The sequence below is a fragment of the Callospermophilus lateralis genome, unplaced genomic scaffold (assembly GCF_048772815.1).
Source record: "Callospermophilus lateralis isolate mCalLat2 unplaced genomic scaffold, mCalLat2.hap1 Scaffold_96, whole genome shotgun sequence".
NCBI lineage: Eukaryota > Metazoa > Chordata > Mammalia > Rodentia > Sciuridae > Callospermophilus > Callospermophilus lateralis.
The window spans coordinates 557,167-583,379 of record NW_027517776.1 but is presented as its reverse complement, the minus strand read 5'-3'; the positions used below and the strand labels follow the sequence as shown (position 1 = coordinate 583,379).

The following is a 26,213-nucleotide window of genomic DNA, read 5'->3' as shown; positions in this document are numbered from 1 at the left end:
TCTAGATCAGATGTTAATTATTTTTAGAGTTAATTAGTGCAGGGGTGAGGAAGAGAACAGACTTATTACTTTGTGCTTAGATATGCCCTTTACAAAAAAAAAACAAATCTATTATATAAAAATAAATTTAAATATCAAAACTGAGAATTTGAAAAATGATCATATTTGTTAACATTTGAAAAACTGCAGCATTATCTATTTTATACATAAAATACTGTTGATTAAATATAGATTATGCAGTTGAACTTAAAGTTGAACTGCAGTAACACTATATAAATATAAAAATCAAATATTTATATTTTATCATCTTACTATAAAGCCCTTATAAATATGAACTTTATTTTAGTAGTTCATGAAATACACACACACACACACATATATTTGATTATCATCCAAATTATATGTAAAATTTTATTAAGAGGTCATTATTAAAGACAAACATCAATGAAGTCTCCAATGAAAACGAGTGCTTTTGCTCCCCCTTCTGGTACTGTGCAGAACTAAGCTGAGTTTGGATACTTCAGGTACTTCTGTGGTGCAAGTCACAGCTACAGATGCCGATGACCCTTCCTATGGGAACAGCGCCAGAGTCATTTACAGCATACTTCAAGGGCAGCCCTATTTCTCTGTGGAGCCGGAAACAGGTCAGGAATAATGAATCGGTGTTCGTTCATTTAACCATCTTTGTGATCTTTATTAGTACAGAGAGGGGAGAATGAGAACAAAGCATTAATACTCAAAGTCTGAGGATGCCACATTTAAAGATGACAAAACTCAATATTAAAATATCAAATATGCTAATGGAAATGTAATTGTTTTCGTGTTTTTATACATGGATTCAGATGACTCTAGAATACGCTGGGAACTGCTAGAAAATATTTATATGGAATTATTTTTACAATTAATAGAAATCAATATCAAAAGAATATCTTTTAAAAATTCACTAGTCTAAAAATACTACTTGTGAGCTGAATCAAATAATAACTGAAAATCCAGTTAGAATAATGAGAGTAATTGTATTTTCTTCAGGTATCCTCAGAACTGCTTTACCAAATATGAACAGAGAAAACAGAGAACAATACCAGGTGGTCATCCAAGCCAAAGACATGGGTGGCCAGATGGGAGGTTTGTCTGGGACCACCACAGTGAACATCACACTGACAGACGTCAATGACAATCCACCTCGCTTCCCACAGAGTAAGTGGCCTTTAATGGTCATTTATGTTCATTCTGAAGAAAGTTTTAGAAAATTTTTTTTAAAGTTTTAGAAAAATAAAACAAAATAGAGTTAAAAGAAGAAATAAGAAAGGAACTATCAATTTTATTTGAAACACTTGAAAATGTGCTATACAAATGAACTAAAACTATATGTTGATGAGTTCACTGTTATTCAAAATAAAATGAAATATTTCAGGCATATTTTATTCAGACAGGAGCTGTGATTAACAAACATCTTTATATTTATACATTTAGTTTAATATTTTACTGAAAATGCACTGTTATAATTAACAATTCACTCCTCTCTATTTAGAACTTAATAAAAGGACCCTAGCTTAAAGGTAAATTTTTATGATACAAAATATAATTTGACAAATTATAAATACTTCATCAGAAAGGGCTATATAGAAAAATCTTCCAAAACCTGAGAAATATTTCCAATCACTGTGTATTTAATGTCAACTGTTAACACTTCAAATCCTCAAAATAAATTCAGGATATATTAAGACCCCTTAGCTTCTTCCCTTATAATACATACATTTATTGTTTTTTCTTCTTGTACAAATTTGTGTGACTACATGCCTAATTGTACATAGAGAGAATGATAATGAGTCTCAGTGGACACACCCAAGACCAAATCAATTTTTTTCTATTCTAAAAGAGCCTATATTTCAAGATGGAATTTAATGTTGTTAGAAATGAGACATAAAAATCAAATTCTAGTGATAATCTAATTTCTCATCATTTGCTGAATATTTACTTCTAAATATATCTCCATTTCAGATAGTGTTTTGGTTTAAATATTTTCCTAATTAAATGTTAAAATATAAAATGCAATGGCTATTTTGTGATATTTGTATCTTTGAAGACTATTACTCAGAATGAATGATAGTGTAAGAATTCACTGTGGGTTCCTTTTTTTCTTTTTTTTTTTTTTGCTATTTATTTATTTACTTTTGTAGTTCTAGATGGACAGCATGCCTTTATTTTATTTATTTACTGAGCTATAGCCCCAGCACTGTTTGATGATTTGAAAGCATTTTATTCTTTTCTCTGTTTTTTTAATCAAAATGTGATTATTAGTAGTGTATTTTTTAAATTATATTGCCTACAATTACTTATGTGAAGGAATGTTAAGTTCAGATAGAACCTTCTTCAGAAGACCAATGGCCTGCCTCTGTACCCATGGCGACTGCTTGCTGGGTGTTTGATGCAAGTGCCCATCACACATAAAGTTGAGCCCAGGACAATGAGGAAGGATGGCATCCATGTACTCTATTTTCAAGAAATCAGGTTTCATCTTCACATTATCTTTGTCAATTTACAATAAAAAGCAAACTGATAATAAATACACATAATTCCATAAAACAGGTTTAAAGATATAAACAATTTTAAAGAAATTTTATAACAGGAAAAAAAGAACACTGTAAATATACAAGATCATTAAGATGGAGAAAGAAGGACTGAGGGAGGGAGGAGGGGAGGGTGAGTAAGGTATTGGGGAGTGAAATTGATCATATTTTGTTTTAAAGTATGTATGAACATATCATATTAAAACCCACAATTCTGTATAATAAATATGCACCAATTAAAAATTAAATAAAACAAATTTTAGATTACAAATGTATTCCTGGCCACCTCTTATCTTGAGCCTTTTACCAGGAGAATGAACATGCAAATTGAAGAGAATAAGCCATAACTAATTAATTTCACAATGTACAATGAGCAAAGTATTTTGGAAAAAAAATGTATTTTATCAGTAGTTAATAATCATTTGGATTAGTACTATATTCTTAAATTCTCAGTAGTCTAAAATGCAGTCCATTCACTAATGGCACATTTGATAAGCAAATATATAGATTCTAATTAAATTAAGAAAATTAGACATTTTATAGGCAGTAATGATCAATGAAAATACACTTGATTATATTTTCAATTGCTGTGAGTCCTTTATTCATTCATTTAATAAATATTTCTTTTTATTTTATTAACTTGAAATTTTTGTTTGCCATCTCTTAGGCACAATATATAAGCCCTGCTGTAGTAATAATGGCAATAATAATCATTAAGATGCTAATAATAATGAAAGGAAAACACTGCAATAATTTTTGCATTTTCTAAATGGCATTTTTATAGGACACTGTGCCATATTATTTATTGACCTACCTTATTTAATCAGAACAACTCATTCAGATCAGTGTTATGATCTCAATTATATAAATGAGAAGAAAATGAGTGGTTAAAGATGTTAAGGCCAAAGTAATAGTTATGACAGAGATGTGTTGACATCAATGTTCAATTCTAAATGTGAAGCACAATATATTTAAAGGGATTTTAGCACATCCTGCTTCCTGACTCATTATTTTAAAATATGCATGGAAACATGATTTAGTGATTTTTATTTGCTAAATTATCTTTTATATTACAAACATTTGCAACTGTATCTGACTATTGGGAACACTGAGTCATGGCAATTAGAATGTCATTTGATAGCCTAAATCATCTAACATTCAAGAAACTTGATTTTAATTTCTAATATCATTTTATTAGATACACAAAGTTAGTTCTGTTTATGTAATCTTTCATGTGCAATGTATCATAGAAATCTCATACTAACTTTGAAACTAAGAGTGGGTATAATAAAGAGAAAACCAATGCTGTCTACTAACAATATAATGTAAATTTAGAATGTTTGCTACATGTGTAAATGTAAATTTTCTATCAGCCATGTTTAAAAAAAAGGGAGACAGGAGGAATTTATTTTAATTATATACATGTATTTTTTAAAAATTTATTTTTGGTGTGTATGGACACAACACAATACATTTTATTTGTATGTGGTGCTGAGGATCGAGCCTGGGTCCCACCTGTGCTAGGTGAGCATTCTCCTGCTGAGCCACAATCCCAGGCCTAATTATATATTATTTAACCCAATATTGTCCTTTATATATGTCATCAGTATAGGACACAGTTAGATAGTTTTCCATTCTTTTTCCCCTCCAAGTCTTATACTTGAGTCAAATATATTCCACTGTCATCAAATTTTAATTCAAATGAACTGCATTTTCAATGCATAGCACAAGAGTTTAAGTGATTTGATTGTAACCTGCCATATTTGCAGTTCAGGAGCAGATCCTGCGATCAACCTGCATGAGACTCAGTGATCTCGTACTTCTGGGAGCATTTTCACCTTGATGAACTAAACTGCACTTTCTATTTTCCAGTGTCATTAGTTACACTGGACACTAGTATATACTTTGTGGCCTGATGTGAGACTAAATAAATAACTCTCTGAGGCATTGACTCACTGTCTAGCACTTAGTTTATTTATTTAGTGTCCAATAATGTTGATCTGTGCAAGTGCTGCTCTTTTAGCATCTTCGTCTTTAAATATTATAAAAGTAGAATCAAAACTTAAGCTTTCAATAAAGTTGAATCATCCAAATTTAATATTTCTCAATATGCTGCATAAATTCTTCTGTCATTTGGAAGGGACAGGGACCCATGCAAGCTAAGATGTCCCGACTCATTTGTTTGTTTATTTTATTGTGTGAATTTATAACAGTGGTTCTCGGTTTAGGGCAATTTTGCCTGCAAGATGTCAATTGTCAATATCTTGACATATTTTTTTTTTGTGTGTTACCTGGTGGGTCCTACTGACATCTAGTGGATGGATGCTGGGGAGGCTGCTAAGAATCCTTATAATACAAAAGACAATTATTTAAGCCAACATATCAATAATATTTAGGTTGACATTTTAAAATATGTTAAATGAATAACAATTAATTCATGTGACTCAAAATATTTTTCTAAGGTTGCCTCAATAAGTTTAAAAACTGAAAGTGCATAAAATTAGGCAATTTGATTTTCCTGAACCTCAATCCCTGTATATAAATCACTTGTTACTCATAATAATGTTGCAAATAATCAATAAGGTCAGATAAATAAAATGGCTTCAGTAATTCTCATAGCATATAATAGTATTTCAATACATGGATTTTCTCTTGAGAAGGAAAAGGGTAAATATCAAGGATTATATCTCAGTTTTCAAATTTTAGTGTTTTTCTTGTTCTGATGCCAAGCTGCCATTTATTTATGGTCAAATATTAAATAAAAACACCTCAAACCTGGAAAGATATATAATCATGAGTTTCACAATAAAGTAAATGTGCTTGTCTCATAAATAACTGCTTAACACTATCTTTAATGAGGACTACAGGGCAAATTAGTCAAATATTCAATGTTCCATGAGATTTGCTATTTCATTTTGCAAAAGTTAGAAAGATATTATATGTCCATACCTAAAATATATCTGTAATGCATCCCCATTTGAATATTTTAGGCCTATCCATCTACTTTTGTTCACTTCCTATATGAATTTCCTAAAATCATAATAAAACCAAATAGGCTTTATGGAAATAATCTAAGCAAATATTAAATTACTGTAACTAGATCATTGTATTTTGGCAAAAGCAACTGGACAACAGGATTTTTTTCGAAATTACATTTTATTTATTTATTTTTAATAAAAACATCCCTGGAAAAATAATTCGATTTTGAGTCGAGAGTCTTGAGAAGGAAAAGGGTAAATATCAAGGATTATATGAGGGATATCTCATCTATAGTGAGCATGCTAGGCCCAGCATCCTTACTTAAATGTTGCAGAGAACAGCTGCAGAACTCTACTCTCAATTTCTTTCAAGCAAAACAAAACAAAAACATCAGAAAGGAAGCCCCTCTTCTAGAGAAAAAGAGTTTGCAAAAGCAGTTAAACCGGTGGTCAGGTTTTCATTCACCTAGTTAGTGTCTAAGATTTGGCTCCAGTTTTTGAAGGAACTGCAAGTGTCAAGATAGCAATAGGACTCAAGAGACTTGATTTAATATACAAGACTAGCAACTGAGACTCAGGCAAAACATACAGACCTGACCCACAAATGGGATGCAAACCCTTGCAAAATTTTCAGAGGATACAGCTATTTACACAACACTGAAACAAAATACAAAGGGAAGAGATTACTTTACATTCTAGCTAAGGATGTGTCTGCTGTCCTAGCATTTACTCACAGAACTTGTTTCGTACAACTTAGGTTGAGAAATCACAAATCAATAGCAAGTAAATTTATGTAACGTCAGGTTAGCTGAGATTTTACGAAGGGGAAAACTTTTAAATTATAAACCAAAGATCATGCAATGAATGAAAAAACCCTCATTTGTGGTATATTAGATATATGTCAAATTAATATGATATATTATATAATATATATATATATATATAAGATACATGTCAAATTAATGAGAATCTGATATGGTATTTATTATATAGCATCCAGATCTATCCAAAGTGTACTCAGAATAGTGAATTTATTACTGTCTGTTATATTTTTTTCCCATGAACTATTGAGAATAGTAACAAAAATCAGTTGTTGACCACCATTTATTAATGACCTGAGAACTAATGCAAAATTTCTCACAGGAAAGTTTCTGTTAAAATAAATTAGGTGATGGATGAGCTTTGGGATTGAACATTAATTTAACAAGACTCATCTTCTGCATATTTCAAAACCATCCCTTAGCTGGGCACGGTAGCATGTGCCTGTAATCAGCTTGGCAGGCTGAGGCAGGAGGAGTGCAAGTTCAAAGCCAGCCTCTGCAACTTAGTGAGGTCCTGAGCAACTTTAGCAAGACCCTGTCTCAAAATAAAATACAAAATAAGGTTGGGGAGTTGGCTCAGTGGTCAAAGTGCCTCTGAGTTCAATCCCTGGTACCCAATAAAACAACAACAAAAAAAGAAAATGCTGTCTCTTCACATTTCCCTTTGATTATCACTAAAGATTACACACAACTATAACTATTTAAAAGAAAAAGTAAAAAACAATTCAGAATCACTGAGGTCTGGAAACAATTTCATATTTATATATGCTTTTTGTTCTTTTTATTTGGATGTTCTTTTTTTATTACAGCTTTATAGTTATACATAGCAGTTGGTGGTATCCTGACAAACTTATCAATGCATGGAAATCAATTTCAGTTATAATCCCCTACTTTTTTCCTCCTCTTTTGCCCTCACATTTTCTCTCCCCTCTCTGACTCACCTTTCTCTGCTTGACTTCCTTTTGTTTGTGTATAAATTTGTATTTGATTGGTTCTATATAATATCCTGTCCTTCCTTCCCTCTTTCCTTTATTTTACTCTAGCTTTCACATATGAGAGAGAACATTCAATTTTCAGTTTCTGATTTTGGCTTATTTCACTTTGCCTGATAGTCTCCATTTCCATCCATTTAGCAGCAAATGACATAATTTCATTATTTTCTATGGTGGAAAAAGAACCTGTGTGTGTGTGTGTGTGTGTGTGTGTGTGTGTGTGTGTGTGTAATAATTTCTTATTCCTTTCATCTATTGATGGGCATCTGGGTTGATTTCATAAATTAGCGACTGTGAATTGTGCTGCTATGAATATTGAGGTGGCTGATTTGCTACAGTATATCAATGTTAGACCTTTGGGGGCAATACAAAGGAGTGGGATAGCTGGGTCCTACATAGTGGCTCCATCCCTAATTTTTCAAGGATCGTCCATACTACTTTCCAGAATGGTTGTACTAGTCTGCAATCCCACCCACAATGTATAAGTGTATCTTTTCCCCCACAATCTTATCAGCATTTTTTATTATCTGTAGTCTTGATTATTGCCATTCTGACTGGAATGATGCAAAACATTAGTGTACTTTTAATTTGCATTTCCCTGATTGCTACAGATCTTAAACATTTTTTCATGTATTTGTTGGCTATTTGTGTTTCTTCTTTTGAGAAGTTTCTGTTTAGTTCTCTTTTTTTGCACATTTATTGATTGGGTCATTTTTTTAGTTAATTGTATATTCTGGATATTTATCCCCTACTGGAGAAGGAGTAGCTGGCCAAGATTTTCTCCCACTCTATAGTCTCCCTCTTCATACTATTAATCATTTTCTTTGCTGTGGAAAAGCTTTTCAGTTTAATGACATCCCACTTATTGATTCTTGGTTTCATTTCTTACACTTTGGGGATAGGTGTCAGCACCAATATGGTGGAGTGTTGACCCTTATATTTTCTTCTAGTAGTTTTAAAGCTTCAAGACTATTTTTTTAATCTAATACATTTCAATCTGAGTTTTTTGCAGTGTCTAGTTTTATTTTTCTACATATAACTATCCAGTTTTCCCAGCACCATTTGTTAAAAAAGCTGTCTTTTCTCCAAGATATATTTTTGGCACCTTGGTCAAATATTAGATGACCTATTGGTATGTAGATTTGTCTCTGTGTCTTCTATTCTATTCTATTGGTCTTTATGTTTATTTTGATGCCAATACCATGCTGTTTTTGTTACTACCTCTTTGTAGTATGTTTCAGATTAGAAATTGATCATATATTGTGATTCCTCTTGCTTCTCTTTTCCTGTTTAGTATTGCTTTGGCTATTCTGGATCTCTTATTCTTCCAAATGAATTTAAGAATTGTTTCTTCTAATTCTGTGAAGAATATCAGTGGTATATTGATGGGGATTGAATTAAAGCTGTACAATGCTTTTGGCAGAATGTGCACTTTGACAATAATGCTCCTGCCTATTCAAAAACATGGGATGTCTTTATCTTCTAAAATTGTCTCCATTTTCTTTCTTCAGTGTTCTATAATTTTCATTGTAGAGCTATTTTTTCTCCTTGGTTAGGTTAATTCCCAAGTATTAAATTTTTTTTTTTTTTTTTTTTTTTTGGTCATTGTGAATGAGATGGTTTTTCTGATGTCTTATTCAACTCAATCAGTATTGGAGTTTAGGGGAGCTATTGACTTATGGCTATTAATCTTATACCCTGCTATGTTGCTAACCTCATTTATAAACTGTAAAAGTCTTCTGGTAGAGTTTTTTGAATCTTATAGAATCATATCATTGGCAAACATAGATCGTTTGACTTCTTATTTAGTTTTATCCCTAAGATTTCCTTTTCTTTCTTGCATGCTCTGGCTAATGTTTCAAGAACTATATTGAATAGGAATGGTGAGAGTGGACAGCATTGTCTTGTTCTTGATTTTAGAGGAAATGCTTTTAGTTTTTCCATTTAGTATGATGTTGATGTTCTTGATTGATGACTTATATTATCCCATTAGTTTTTTGTAAGTATAGATTATATGTTTTTCTCAAAATAAACAAGATAGAACAATATTATAAAATAATAGGTATTTTTATAGCATGTGCTAAATAGTATAAAATATAACACAAACATTCTCATTTAATCTTTACAACATCTGTATGAGGAAGACTATTATAATTTTCTCCCTCCTTTTACTAGTTAAAACAATAGAAATTTATAAACTGAAGTCACTATTCATAATTATGCAGTTGGAATAGAAGAAACAGCCTGAAGACTGACATAATTTGGCTCTCAATTCTGTATTATAAGCAGTATATAAAGAAAATAGTACATTAAAAAATCGTTCCTCCTTCTTGCATTCCACTTTTAGTTAATTATATGATTCACTTTACACATCTGGATTATAGGGTCAGCTTCAAGGAGGACACACTGAATTCTTCAACATCTAAGCATTTTGGTACAAGAGCATGAAATCATACCTTCATAGGTGGGTGCTTTTGTGATACTTAAAGACCAAACATGACTGGTCCTTTTCATGAGTTCTCTATACTGCTTGGGCAGATGCATAATCAAGTTTTCACTAGACAAGGTCTTTCAAGGAAATTTTATATGATATGCATAGGAATTTAAGGCATGTATATTCAGGGAGCTCTGAGACTACTATAATCCCTTCCTGGTACCAAAGAGATTTGATTTAATAACTGCTGGTTTTCTCTTTGTAAATAGAGTCAACCTCCCCTCAACTGGGGATCCAAAGATAATGTAGGCCCCAGGCTGATCTGCATATTTTAAAGTTAGCAAGCACTTTTCAACTAGAGTAACTGTCAGGTATGTCCCAAGGAAGATGCTTCAGCTTGAAAAGAAAATGAAATTTAAAATGTCTTTTTTCCCCTTCTTATTTTCTAGAAAAAATAAATATACTCATGTTTCACAGCACTGTTCTATAATTTATTTAGTTAGATATAGTGTGATTTTTACTGCGACCATAAAAATAATGTCAAATATTTGTTGGATTTTTTCCCTCTTTGCCCCAATGCCTACAGTTTGCAAGAATTACACAGAAATAATATTATCAAGAATTTGTCAATGTAATAAACATTGATTAAATTCCTAGTGTGTGTCAATAACTATGCTGGGAAATAATAATAGTTTATAATAATCATAAAGCAAGTATTAAGAAGCAGGGTAGACCCACAATAATCTGCATTTGGATAAAGTATAGAGATTGATTCTCTCTCTCTCTCTCTCTCTCTCTCTCTCTCTCTCTCTCTCTCTTACACACACACACACACACACAGAGTTTATGATGTCACTTTGAAATTTATCTTACAATCTTGATGCTTTTGCATGCATATATTGTGTGTATAAATATATATCATGTGTATAAGTGAAAATACAAATGTATACACCATATATATATATATATATATATATATATATATATATATATATATACAAAACATGAATGAACATGTAAGTAGAGATTATCTATGAAGATCAGTGCTACAGCTATAAAAGACTGCTGTAACACAAGTGATGTGCCCTCTCACATGTGAAACCATCAGTAAAGAGAAAATTATCTAAAACTCCCTCTAAAATAAACAACAACAACAACAAAAATATTGGCACTGAGGCAAAGAGCATTTTTTTGTTTTGTTTTGTTTTGTTGCTAGAACAGAGTGAACACCATTGGTATTCAGTGAAAGATGTATGATTTAGCATGGTGGGGCCCCAGGGTTCAAAGCAGGGATTGTGAAATGAAGTGTAAGCAGTGTTAGTATCAGGAGAAGGGCTAAATATAAAGCACTGCATGTATTATCTAAGAGATCCTTACTATTTTCAAAGCATCAGGCATAGCTCTACTTTTTGACTAATTGTTTTGGTAGCAGTGAAGCACGCTACTTGGACAGTAAAGGCAAGAATTGATGAAAGTCTGAACTAATGCTGAGGAGAGGAGGGATTTGAGATTATAGTGTATTTAAGGAGGTGATCCACAGGACTTAGAAACCAGGTCGATAAAAGATTTGTGGGATAAAAGGTAAAATATCAATACAAAGATACTTTCACGCTTTCTACCAGACAAGTCTCTTTGAAGAGAAAGAGATTTCAATTCAATTTGAACATTTTGAATTGAGAGAGCTAAAGAAAGACAGTGGGTTATAAATATCTATAACTAGTAAAAAAATGATTATCGGCGCTATGTATGTGACACACAAGTGAACACAGACGTGACCAATCTTGGCTAAAGGTTTAGGGTGACCAAAAGTGGGAAAATATACTATTTCTCACATGTGATAAAATCATATGAGTCCAAGAGAAATCAGATATACAGAAATATGTAAAAACTCACTTGCAATATTCCAGTTATTCTAAAGGAAACTTGACCTACACCAATCAACTTGGCATTTTGTGTAATGGGATTCAAAGGCCTTCTGTATCATGATACTCTCTAGAACAAACTTGTGTGTGTGTGTGGTGTGTGTGTGTGTGTGTGTGTGTGTGTGTTTGTGTGTGTTTGTGTGTGGTGTGTCTGTGTGTTTAAAAACTAAGGTATGCAAAATTAGGCTGTTGTTTAAGAATTTTTAATGCACTTAAAATTTCAGGTGAGACATATTGTCTGTCAGAAGACTGAATAGTACTATATCTATGAATGATTAACTTAAGATTTATCATAACCTTCCCCAAACCTATATACTTTTTATGTTTGTACACATTGCAATTCTGCATAACTGTTGATGCCAATTAACTCAGAGACAATTTCAAAGAAATGTATAAAGATAAATTCAAAAAACTATGGGGATCACTGGCAGCCTATCTGAAAGCTTTGTCATGCTACTTTCCTCAATGGCATAAACAGGAAACTAAGATATTATGAAGAATCTCTGTTTGCTCCAATTTAACTTAAATGCCCAAAGCTAAGTTTGTGATAAGGTCTCCAGGGTTCACAAATATAGGTTTCTCTCTTTCCTCTGATGAGTATCTTCAATTCCAAAGTCTTAGCACTTCCTCAGTCTCTAGTGTGACTTTCAATTCTCCTCTGCTTTCTCCTAAATGCCCATTTAGCATTGCGTAATTTCCTTAACTACTCTGCAGTTGCCTCCAAGGAGCTTTATCTAGTTTTTAATTTCTTCCTGTTAAGCTCATTGAAAAACATCTTTTAAACATTATACAATGGAATGGTTTATAAACATGCATAATTGTGTCATTTTTCTTGAAGCAAGTAATGTTTGAGATTATTATGCAGCATAGAGATGTTACCATAAGATTGCACACAAAGCAAATAAAAAATTAAACTAATGTTAAATTATTTTGTTGATTCACATGTGTGGTGCTTTTTATCTCAACTCTGGAAAAGCAGAGCACTCTTATGTAAATGTGAATAGCAACAAGGGCAGGGAACAAAGGATAAAGACAAATTACAGCTCTTTGAACCTCATTGTTTTTGAATCAACAAAACAAAACAGTAGCTATTTGGGGCTAAATTCAAAAACTGAAGGTGAAAATTTGCCTGGCTTCCCCTCTAGCTGATTTCTGCCACTTCTTGTGTGGCTCTTAGGGAAGTCTGTGTCACATTTCTTACTTTGCCTGTCTTATGTCTGTCCTCCAATGTTTCTTACCCACATTGAGCTATCGATGATTTCAATTCTGGTGCACCAATCTGTAATGTTTTTAATATTCTAGTGAAAAGTCCTATTGATCAATTGTATGGTAGAACAAGTGACTTGAAATATCAGTCTCAAATGTCAGAAGCAGAAAACAACAACAACAACACAGAAATAACTCAAAATCTTTTGAAATCTTTAATAATGACAATTCAGGTGATGTGCAAATGCATGTTTATTTAAGTAGCCATATATTTTGTTCAGTTTTCAGGGAACCTTCTCTGCAACATCACTGTCTAGATTTTTACTTGCTTATTACAATTCTTTGTATGCTTTACAGAAATGGCAATTACCTGTCTCCTCACATTCTTGCCTTGGCCAGAGCATACTTACCAGGAAGAATTATTTATCTGCCCTCAACTTTAAAAGAAAAGCAGATGATTCAATCTGACACCTGAGAATAAATTTAAAACAACTATAAATTGGAATTGATAGGAAAGCATACCACATAATTAAAGATCCATCAACTGTAAGATAAAAAATAAGAAGCATGCAAATAGATGTCTTTAAGGAGAAATTAAACTTAAGATGGGTGACAGATGCTCTTTTGCCTTAGTCACTGTGTAAGTAACAATCTTTGCACCTTTTCCAGCTCTCCTCTGCTGCATGCCCTATGTGGTAAATGCTCTTGTAGGGAGAACAGACTGGGTCTCAATTAAATCAATTTCAGTGAACTTGACAAACTGAGATACTTGTATTCAACACACAGGACATGCAAATAAATAAAGTATGAATAAATCATTCTTCCATGTGTTTAAAATGTAGAGAAACACTTTTTAATTTTGAAAAATACTCAATAAATCTTGCCCTAAGAATGGTTTCTGAGTAATTCTGAAAAAGAAGCATTATTAAAGTATACATGTAGGACCCTGAATAAAAGTATTTTGAATGAATTAACTACTGAAATTGACGTGCCATGAAACCAACTGTGATATGTGTACAACATTTTTTTTTTTTCCTTTTTGATACTGGGAATTGAACCCATGAGTACTTAACCACTGTGCTAAATCTGGAGCCCTTTTATTATCTATTTTCAGACAGGGTCTCATTAAGTTGCTTATGGCCTTGTTAAATTGCTGAGGCTGGCTTGTGATCCTTCTGCCTCAAACTCCTGAGCTACTGAGATTATAGGCTTGTGCCACTGTGCTCAGCAACATATGTATTTTTAATAAATCTATTTAGATTATTTGACAGAAGACCAAAGTTTTTATTTTGATGAAGGCTCCATCTCAATTGTAGTTTTTCAGAAAAGTACAGAACACCTTGAAAATATTTTAATTAATATCTTAGGAAAAGACAAATATATGTATTTGCAAATATGCATACACCTTTATCCACATATATACTTTCCAAAAAATTACTGAGGAAGAATACTGAGAGATCATCATTGCAATTATAACAATACAGTTCTAAAACTTGGGTTCCCCTTAGTGTGAACCAATGGAGCATGAACAATATCCTATTTAAGTCTCAGAAGGTACTAGGAATTAACAGGAATATCACTAATTATAATCAAAATGAAATATACACCTTGTAATGGATATTGTCCTGTACAAATCAAGAAATTAAATAAAATGATAAATAATTTTTGATACTTCACCAGAGCTATAATAGCAAGTTCACAGCAGACCAACTTTCAGAATCTAAGGTTGTGTCTAAGAATACAAAGAAGTCCAAGCTAAAATGAAAAAGTAAAAGAAAACATAGAGGCTAGAGTAAGTAGTCATGGTTAAAAATGATTTTATCATCAATTTTGATGACATTAATTACCTGGCAGAAACACTTTAGCCAGGTGACCAAGGTTAACTTCATCAGTCCTAAGAAAATTTGACAGCATGTACTCCCTGACAAGTTATGACATACGGAGAAAACATCCCTTTTGGATATATCTCACAATTTGCATAGCCTTAATCTACTCATGAGAAAATATCAGACAAACCCAATTTGAAGATACTCTGAAAGAACTGACTAGTGTTCCTTTAAAGTATCAATGGAGTGAAAACAAAGCCTGAACTCACACACTGGAAATCAGTAAGGAGATATGATAACCAAAAGCAAAATGAGATCTCCTAAAGACTAATGGAAAAGATGATGAAATTCAAAGAGTAAGAAATTTGATAGTGAGAAACTAATGTGACTCCATTTTTGAGAAACTGGACTCTACCTCAGAGCAAAGCCTGTCCAAGGATGGGGCGTGATCCTTGTCCTTGGAAAAACGCACAGAGCACTCCTAGGCACATACCCACCCTGCTGAGTTGTTTGTCTGTAAATAACAGGAGAGGTCCCTGGTGCCAGGTGTCCCTGATTCAGTTAGGCTAGGTGAGGACCCATAGCAATCCCCCTAGCAACCTCCAATCAGCATGAGACAGGGAAAATACTTGGAATGCCAGATGACCCCCAAGTAGTTTATGGTGGTTGATAACATGTTGGGAAACCAGGTAGGTTAGCACATATACCCCTCATGGCCTAAACCAATCAGTTCAAATGAATCCCCCTATTGTACTAACCAGTCACCCCTACCCAATTTGTTCCCGCCATTGAATGTGCTAATCAATGTTAAGAGTTGTTGTTTGATTTTCCCGCAGTATGGAATGATTTGCTGTGTGATGTTGTGACACATAGAGTATCCCCCCAAAATCTATAAAATCTCACTGAACAAAGGACCAGGACTCACTCCCTAGGACACTGCATCGGGAACAGTTGTGAGTCCAGGCTTGAGATAAAGACTTTTGTGTGATTGCATCGGATTCAGCTCCTGGAGGTCTATTGGGGTCCCACAAATCTGGCATAACAATAGAAAAGTGATTAGAAAACTATTTGGCATAAATTGAACTTTACAATTGAGATTATGAAATATAAAAAATGGACTGAGTATTTACATGTAGTAGACTTGAAATTTTGACCATACTATATTACCCACCAAACACTTATCATTTGCTTTCTTTACCAGGGTTATACTGATCTCATATAGTGAGTTAGAAAACAGTCTTTCCTTTCTATTCTCTGGAAGACTTTGCATAAAACTAGAATTTTCTGGTCCATGAATTTTCTGTTTTTTGAAAAATGAGCTATTTGTGTCTAAATGGTAGATGATTTTAAAATCATCCTTTACTTATTCATTAGTAGGGTTTGGTATAGTTTAAATTATTTGTATTCATTTTTTCAACATACAATATTTCTAATATTTTCTAATTTTTCAATCTTCTGCAGTTGTAGTCTTTTTCTGTAAAATTTTTAATAATAGTTTTTTTTTTCTTCCTTTTCCATAAGAAACGTTTCCAGACATTTGGTTGTTTTGTAAGGTTTTTAATATAAGAAACAATGTTTTATATTTTTTTTTAAGAGAGAGTGAGAGAGGGAAAGAGAGAGAGAGAGAGAGAGAATTTTTTAATATTTATTTTTTAGTTTTCGGTGGACACAACATCTTTGTTTGTATGTGGTGTTGAGGATGGAACCCGGGCCGCGCGCATGCCAGGCGAGTGAGCTATCACTTGAGCCACATCCCCAGCCCAATGTTTTATATTTTTAATCTCTTCCTTTTATATGTATCAACTTTATTAGTTTCTCTATTTTTTTACTATATCCTATTTCTTAGCTTTGTGTTTATGTCATTTTCCTATGTTTCAGGCTTAAACTATTAATTTAGTTTCATCTTGTCTTTATTTTTTTATAAGTATACAAATTGATAAATTATCTTCTTTTGGTAGCATTTTCTGTGCACCACATTTTACTTTATTACTTCTTCAATTGTAGGATTTTCCCCTCAACTTGTTTTTTCTTCTTTTTTTTAAATTAATTTTTATTGTAGGTTGTTCAAAACATTACATAGTTCTTGATATATCATATTTCACACTTCGATTCAAGTGGGATATGAACTCCCATTTTTACCCCATATACAGATTGCAGAATCACTTCAGTTGCACAACCATTGATTTACATATTGCCATTCTGGAGTCTGTTGTATTCTGCTGCCTTTCCTATCCTCTACTATCCCCCCTCCCCCCTCCCCTCCCCTCTTCTCTCTCTACCCCCTCTACTGTAATTCATTTCTCCCCCTTATATTTTCCCTCCTTTCTCCTCACTTCCTCTTGTATGTAATTTTGTATACCCCTGAGGGTCTCCTTCCATTTACATGCAATTTCCCTTCTCTCTCCCTTTCCCTCCCACCTCTCATCCCTGTTTAATGTTAATCTTCTTCTCATGCTCTTCTTCCCTACTCTGTTCTTAGTTACTCTCCTTATATCAAAGAAGACATTTGGCATTTGTTTTTAAGGGATTGGCTAGCTTCACTTAGCATAATCTGCTCTAATGCCATCCATTTCCCTCCAAATTCTATGATTTTGTCATTTCTTAATGCAGAGTAATACTCCATTGTGTATAAATGCCACATTTTTTTTATCCATTCGTGTATTGAAGGGCATCTAGGTTGGTTCCACAGTCTTGCTATTGTGAATTGTGCTGCTATGAACATGGATGTAGCAGTGTCCCTATAGTGTGCTCTTTTTAGGTCTTTAGGAAATAGACCGAGTAGTGGAATAGCTGGATCAAATGGTGGTTCCATTCCGAGCTTTCCAAGAAATCTCCATACTGCTTTCCAAATTGGCCACACCAATTTGCAGTCCCACCAACAATGTACAAGAGTACACTTTTCCCCACATCCTCGCCAGCACTTGTTGCTGTATGACTTCCTAATGGCTGCCAATCTTACTCGAGTGAGATGGTATCTTAGGGTGGTTTTGATTTGCATTTCTCTGACTGCTAGAGATGGTGAGCATTTTTTCATATACTTGTTGATTGATTGTATGTCCTCCTCTGAGAAATTTCTGTTCAGGTCCTTGGCCCATTTGTTGATTGGGTTATTTGTTATCTCATTGTCTAATTTGTTTAGTTCTTTGTATATTCTGGATATTAGGGCTCTGTCTGAAGTGTGAGGAGTAAAGATTTGTTCCCAGGACGTAGGCTCCCTATTTACCTCTCTTATTGTTTCTTTTGCTGAGAAAAAAACTTTTTAGTTTGAGTAAGTCCCATTTGTTGATTCTAGTTATTAACTGTTGTGCTATGGGTGTCCTATTGAGGAATTTGGAGCCCGACCCCACAGTATGTAGATCATAGCCAACTTTTTCTTCTATCAGACGCCATGTCTCTGATTTGATATCAAGTTCCTTGATCCACTTTGAGTTAACTTTTGTGCATGGCGAGAGAAAGGGATTCAGTTTCATTTTGTTGCATATGGATTTCCAGTTTTCCCAACACCATTTGTTGAAGATGCTATCATTCTTCCATTGCATGCTTTTAGCCCCTTTATCAAATATAAGATAGTTGTAGTTTTGTGGATTGGTTTCTGTGTCCTCTATTCTGTACCATTGGTCCACCTGCCTGTTTTGGTACCAGTACCATGCTGTTTTTGTTACTATTGCTCTGTAGTATAGTTTGAAGTCTGGTATAGCTATACCGCCTGATTCACATTTCCTGCTTAGAATTGTTTTTGCTATTCTGGGTCTTTTATTTTTCCATATGAATTTCATGATTGCTTTCTCTATTTCTACAAGAAATGCCGTTGGGATTTTGATTGGCATTGCATTAAACCTATAGAGAACTTTTGGTAATATCGCCATTTTGATGATGTTACTTCTACCTATCCATGAACAGGGTATATTTTTCCATCTTCTAAGATCTTCTTCTATTTCTCTCTTTAGGGTTCTGTAGTTTTCATTGTATAAGTCTTTCACCTCTTTTGTTAGGTTGATTCCCAAGTATTTTATTTTCTTTGAGGATATTGTGAATGGGGTGGTTGTCCTCATTTCCATTTCAGAGGATTTGTTGCTGATATACAGGAATGCCTTTGATTTATGCGTGTTGATTTTATAGCCTGCCACTTTGCTGAATTCATTTATTAGCTCTAATAGTTTCTTTGTAGACCCTTTTGGGTCTGCTAGGTATAGAATCATGTCATCTGCAAATAGTGATAATTTGAGTTCTTCTTTTCCTATTTTTATGCCTTGAATTTCTTTCGTCTGTCTAATTGCTCTGGCCAGTGATTCGAGAACTATGTTGAACAGAAGTGGTGAGAGATTTTAGAGGGAATGCCTGTCTTGTTCCAGATTTTAGAGGGAATGCCTTCAGTTTTTCTCCATTCAGAATGATGCTAGCCTGAGGCTTAGCATAGATTGCTTTTACAATATTGAGGTATGTTCCTGTTATCCCTAGTTTTTCTAGAGTTTTGAACATAAAGGGATGCTGTACTTTGTCGAATGCTTTTTCCGCATCTATCGAGATGACCATATGGTTCTTATTTTTAAGCCTGTTGATGTGGTGAATAACATTTATTGATTTCCGTATATTGAACCAACCTTGCATCCCAGGGATAAATCCTACCTGATCATGGTGCACAATTTTTTTGATATGTTTTTGTATCTGGTTCGCCAGAAGTTTATTGAGGATTTTTGCATCTAGGTTCATTAGAGATATTGGTCTGTAGTTTTCTTTCTTTGAAGTGTCTTTGTCTGGTTTAGGAATCAGGGTGATGTTGGCCTCATAGAATGAATTTGGAAGTTCTCCCTCTTTTTCTATTTCCTGAAATAGCTTGAAAAGTATTGGTATTAGTTCCTCTTTAAAGGTTTTGAAAAACTCTGCTGTATACCCATCCGGTCCTGGGCTTTTCTTAGTTGGTAGTCTTTTGATGGTATCTTCTATTTCCTCAATTGATATTGGTCTGTTTAGGTTGTCAATATCCTCCTGACTCAATCTGGGCAAATCATATGACTTAAGAAATTTATCGATGCCTTCACTATCTTCTATTTTATTGGAGTATAAGGATTCAAAATAATTTCTGATAATCTTCTGTATTTCTGAAGTGTCTGTTGTGATATTGCCTTTTTCATCCCGTATGCTGGTAATTTGAGTACTCTCTCTTCTTCTCTTTGTTAGCGTGGCTAAGGGTCTGTCGATTTTATTTATTTTTTCAAAGAACCAACTTTTAGTTTTGTCAATTTTTTCAATTGTTTCTTTCGTTTCGATTTCATTAATTTCAGCTCTGATTTTAATTATTTCTTGTCTTCTACTTCTTTTGCTGTTGTTTTGCTCTTCTTTTTCTAGGATTTTGAGTTGAAGTATTAGATCATTTATTTGTTGGTTTTTTCTTTTTTTAAGGAATGAACTCCAAGCAATAAATTTTCCTCTTAGAAGTGCTTTCAATGTGTCCCATAGATTCCGATATGTTGTGTCTGTGTTTTCATTTATCTCTAAGAATTTTTTAATTTCCTCCTTGATGTCTTCTATAACCCATTGATCATTCAGTAACCTATTGTTCATTCTCCAAGTGATGCATGATTTTTCCTTACTTCTTTTATCGTTGATTTTCAATTTCATTCCATTATGATCAGATAATATGCATGGTATTATCTCTACTCCTTTATATTGTCTAAGAGTTGCCCTGTGACATAATATATGATCTATTTTTGAGAAGGATCCATGTGCTGCTGAGAAAAAAGTGTAACTGCTTGATGTTGGGTGGTATATTCTATATATGTCAATTAAGTCTAGGTTATTAATTGTGTTATTGAGCTCTATAGTTTCCTTATTCAACTTTTGTTTGGAAGATCTGTCCAGTGGTGAGAGAGGTGTGTTGAAGTCTCCCATGATTATTGTATGGTGGTCTATTAGACTCTTGAACTTGAGAAGAGTTTGTTTGATGAACATAGTTGCACCATTGTTTGGGGCATATATATTTATGATTGTTATGTCTTGTTGGTGTATGGTTCCCTTGAGAAGTATGTAGTGTCCCTCTTCATCCCTTTTGATTAACTTTGGCTTGAAATCTATTTTATTTGAAATGAGTATGGACACTCCTGCTTGTTTCCGAAGTCCATATGAGTGATATGATTTTTCCCAACCTTTCACCTTCAGTCTATGTATGTCTTTTCCTATCAAATGCGTCTCCTGAAGGCAGCATATTGTTGGGTCTTGTTTAGTGATCCATTCTGCTAGCCTGTGTCTCTTAATTGGTGAGTTTAAGCCATTAACATTTAGAGTTATTATTGAGATATGGGTTGTTCTTCCAGCCATATTTGTTTATTTATGTTACTAAACATGGTTTGTTTTCCTCTTTGATTATTCCCCCCCACCTTTACTGTACTACCTCCCGCTGTTGGTTTTCATTGATATTTTCCATTTCCTCTTCCTGTAATATTTTGCCGAGGATGTTTTGAAGAGATGGTTTTCTAGCTGCAAATTCTTTTAACTTTTGTTTATCATGGAAGGTTTTAATTTCATCTTCCATCCTGAAGCTTAATTTCGCGGGATACACAATTCTTGGTTGGAACCCCTTTTCTTTCAGTGTTTGAAATATGTTATTCCAGGATCTTCTAGCTTTCAGAGTCTGTGTTGAAAGATCAGCTGTTATCCTGATTGGTTTACCCCTAAATGTAATCTGCTTCCTTTCTCTTGTAGCTTTTAAAATTCTCTCCTTATTCTGTATGTTGGGCATCTTCATTATAATGTGTCTAGGTGTGGATCTCTTATGATTTTGCACATTCGGCGTCCTGTAGGCTTCTAGGATTTGGGATTCTGTCTCATTCTTCAAGTCTGGGAAGTTTTCTCGTATTATTTCGTTGAATAGATTGCTCATTCCTTTGGTTTGGACCTCAATACCTTCCTGTATCCCCATGACCCTTAAGTTGGGTCTCTTTATGTTATCCCATATTTCTTGAATGTTCTGCTCGTGGTTTCTTAACAGCTTTGCTGAGCTGTCTATGTTCTTCTCCAGTTGAAATACTTTGTCTTCATTGTCTGATGTTCTATCTTCTAAGTGTTCTACTCTGCTGGTAGTATTCTCAATTGAGTTTTTAAGTTGGTTTATCGTTTCCTGCATTTCCAGGATTTCTGTTTGTTTGTTTTTTATAACCTCTATCTCCCTGTATAATTGATCTTTTGCTTCTTGGATTTGTTTATGTAATTCATTGTCGATGTGGTCGAAGTGGTCTTTCATTGTCTGATTTTGCTGTCTAATGTCTTCCTTGAGACTCCAGATCATCTGAAGCATGTATATCCTGAATTCTTTATCTGACATTCCATCTGCTGCAGATATTACCTCTTTTAAAGTTGAGTTGACCTGCATTGCTTGTGGTCCTTTCTTTCCTTGTCTTTTCATACTGATCGCGTTTCTTTCTGCTTGGTGAAACTGTTGTGTTATTGATTTTTAACCCCTATATATTTATATTGCTCTTGTATAGCTGCAAAGTCTCCCTCACAGGCTTTGGCGGTGGCTCTGCCCCTCCTCCAATTGAGGCAATGTGCCTTCCACGCCAGGAGGCCGCTGTACCTGTACTTTCAATGGGCCTGTTCTTTCGGTGGTCACAGGTCCGCCTACCTTGCAGGCGTCAGCAGCGGCTTTGCCCCTCCGCTGGCCACTAGGCCTGTTCTGTCTGTCGGTTGCAGATCTGTCTACCTAAAAGGCGCTGGTGGCGGCTCTGCCCCTCCCCTGACCGGGGCAATGTATCTGGCGGGCCACTGGGCCTTTTTTGTCGGTGGTCACGGTTCCACCTACCTTGCACACGCGTGGAGCAGCTGTTTCATTAGTGCCTGGGCACACTCTCCTTGTTTGCCTCCCTCAGGCCCTAAGTTTGTAGAGCTTGGGGCTGAGAACCCCCAGCAAATTTGCTTACCTTCTGGTAGCCACGCCCCCGTATCTGGTGCAAGAGACCTCAGTTGTCAGCACTGGTGGGAGCGGTAGCTGGGAGACCCGCGCCGCGCGGCTCCCGCCGGCTCCTGCGTCAGCGCCACCTCAGCTCCCGCCGGTTCCCGTGCCGCTGCCGCGGTTCCCGCCAGCTCCGGCCGGCTCCCTCGCCGCTCCTGCTAATTTAGAATCCACTGGGAAGGAATCTCTTTGGCCGATCTTTGGTGACTTCCCCTCTCTGCTATGGCGGGCCCCTGGCTCCTTGCAGGAGTGACCGAAGGGAGAGGTGGAACTGGCTTGTCTCTGGTCTGACACAATCTCTGGTTTTAGATCCCAGTTCGCTAATTGATAGAGGCTTGGTTAGATTTCCTTCCCATCCTCTCAAGGGGGGGAGCCCTTTCCCGGGTGGGCAGGGCCGTTAGCAGAGCCGGAAGGGCACGGGCCTTCTGTCGGGCCAGGCGGGGACCCTTCTGGCTGCGCTGGGCCGCTGGGGGCGCCCACAGAGCCAGGCAGATGGCGCCCGCGTGGCTAAGAGCCGGGTGGGGTGACCCTTCGCAGAGCGGGCGGGCCGCCAGGAGTGCCGGGATGGTGGGAGCTGTCTGCCGGCCGGGCAGGGACCCTTCTCACTGAGCAGGGCCGCTGGGGGCGCTTGTAAAGCCGGGCGGCTGCAGCCTCGTGGCTAAGAACCAGGCGGGCGGGGTGGCTGTTTGCAGAACAAGAGCGGAATGGCGGGAGCTGTCTGCCAGCAGGGCGGGGACCCTTCTCGCCGAGCAGGGCCGCCGGGGGTGCTTGTAAAGCCGGGTGGCTGCAGCCGCGTGGCTAAGGACCAGGCGGGCGGGGTGGCTGTTTGCAGGACAAGAGTGGAATGGCGGGAGCTGTCTGCCGGCCGGGCGGGGACCCTTCTCTCCGAGCCGGGCCGCCGGGGGCCGCTTGTAAAGCCGGGTGACTGCAGCCGCGTGGCTAAGAACTAGCCGGGTGGGGTGGCTGTTCGCCGAGCGAGAGCAGGGCCGCCAGGGTAGCCGGGATGGCGGGAGCTGTCTGCTGGCCGGGCGGGGACCCTTCTGCCGCGCTGCTCTGGGCCGCCTGCCGCTTGCAGAAGCGGCGGGTGGCCACGGGATTGGACTCTGAGCCCGCGCTGCCGGTCAAGTTTCACTTGTCTGGGGCAAACTGTCACGTCTAATAAACTTACTAATTCTCGGCAGGTCTCCTTTCAACGGAATTTTGCTAGAAGATCCTCAGTAGGTAGAATGTAGCTGTTTTAATGAGTGTTTCTGATCCCGTTAATGTGGAGATATTGAAAGTGCAGCTTCCTCGCCGGCCGCCATGTTGGATCCCCCTGTTTTTTCTTCTTAATTTGAACATTTATAAGTTAATTTTGATATTTTTCTTTCAAGTTTTTTTCAAGAATATAAAGATTTTAATTTATCATTTTGTGCTAATGTTTAGCTTGTGGCATAGTCAAAGAGTTTAATAAATACTGTTTTAAAAAATTTACTCAAACTTGCCTCATAAACTAGTCCTTGATCATATTGCAATAAATGATATCTGCTTAAAAATAATATGTAATCTCAAGATGGATATCATTCAGTTTTATGTACATATAAATCAAATCATTCATATTATTTATATTTGTTTTCCAAACATATCATATATTTGTAATTTTGGGGATGGTTAACTGATACTTAGTTGAGAACACATTAGCTTGGCTGCATTTCTTATGTACTATAGATTTGAAAATAGATAATAAAAATACTAAGGTTTTTAGCAGAGATCAGATTTTAGGCTTTCTAAAACAAATGAAGTTAAACAGTTGACCTTCATAATGAGTTCTTTCTGTATTGTAGTGATCATTTTTGTATTCCTTCTGTATTGTGATCATTTTTGCATTTCACAAAGGACATTTTTCTGTATTTTAATAGATTGATTTGTTGACTGTATGACATTTAATTTTTTAAAGAAAGTTCTTGAAGTAAGAAGGCTAGAGTTCTAGTTCTGCACTAGAAGATTGATGATACAGGCATATATCAAACAAATAATAAGCACTTCTATAGATTTAAATGGGTAATTTTTTATGAGGAGGGAAATGTATTAAACTGAAATAAGAAAAACATGTAGGAAAACCTCAAGGAGAAAGATGTTACTCCTAAGTATAAATTAAGGGAGAGAATGAAAGAGCAAAATTAGGAAAAGTCAGCCTATGGATCTTTTGTTGTACCTTAAGTAAAATGGGAGCAATCATCATATAGTGCTTATAATATTCAGAGGGAAAACATTGGTGAAAAAATGCAACCAGCCTATGTTTTATGTCCTTGTGGCATACATAAATAGGTATGTAGATAGTATAGTGCCTGGCAATGGAAAGAGATTAGAAGCACGACTGGGATTACTGCTTCTGACTAGTCTATTTGCAATTAGGTTACTGATGGAATGTTTCTGAGAAGGTCATAGTTGGGCAAGTACTTGAAGGAGGTGATCAAGGGAACCATTCAAATACCCAGGGCTCAGGTGTTCCAAAGTGAAGTGATGAAAAAGGCCAGGAGAGGCAGTAGGAGAGTAGTCATGAAATGAGTTAACTGACTTTCCATTGTGTGATACCAGAGACAGAGAAAAACGTAAGAAAATACCCTCTGAGACTGACTGGTATGTGATGAAAACTGAGTTCTCACAATGTTCTCCTAGAAAATTACTTTTAAAACTGAGTGAATGTATATGCCTGTATTAGGTTGTTACATCTGCCACAGAAATTCCATAGGCTAGGTAGCCTAAAGAAAAGGAAATTTATCGTCTCACAGTTCTAGAGGCTAGATTTCTAAAATCATGCTGTCAGCAGGTTTATTTCTTCTGAGCCACCCCCTGCCCCCGACACCTTGGCATAACACCATTCCTGAAGTGCTTCGCCCATGAAAGTGCTATTTTATTCTGACAAACTGCATTTTAAATATATTTGGGTAATGGGGAGAGGATTTTACTTGAGGGAAATAGCATGAGAAAAATACATAGAATGATGTTGGAAAGAAAGTAGGAGTCAGAAAAAACTAAATGGTCTAGTTCGATGCAAATCTTTCATGAAAGTGAACAAAAGCCAAATATGTTAGGAAAGATATATGTAGGCAATAACATGGCTAGACAAGAGGTCTGAACTTTATTATGTATATTAAGGAGAATTACTTAAGGTTTATGAGCAAGAAGGCACAATAATCAGAACTGTGCTTCCAGTCGATTAACCTGTTAGAAATATGTAGTTTATGACCAGGTGCTAAACATAAATCTCATTAGCAGTAGAGGTTGTTCAAGCTGGAAGCACATCCAGGTACACCAAGGGCTTAGATAAATTCTTGTTTTGCTCTGGAAGGAAGGCGAGTTTGTCAGATTTTAGTGTTGTTGTTTTTTTTTTTTTTTCTCTGACTCTGAGAAGGGCATCTTAATATTTCTGCCATAGACTTTCCTTTGTTTTTTGTTGTCACAAATAGAAATAAGATTCCTACCTGTTACAGCTGATTTCACTGGAATTTTGGAATGTTCTGTCTTGTAGCTAAAGGA

At 35.7% G+C, this 26,213-nt stretch overlaps 1 protein-coding gene across 1 annotated transcript in view; it reads left to right on the top strand.

The window, feature by feature from the left end:
• LOC143641315 (cadherin-10-like) overlaps positions 1-26,213 on the top strand; it is a 104,992-nt gene that overhangs the window by 65,151 nt on the left and 13,628 nt on the right. Inside the window, 2 exon segments of the mRNA XM_077108579.1 lie at positions 525-644; positions 1,030-1,197. Coding sequence (XP_076964694.1) covers positions 525-644; positions 1,030-1,197 — 288 coding nt within the window.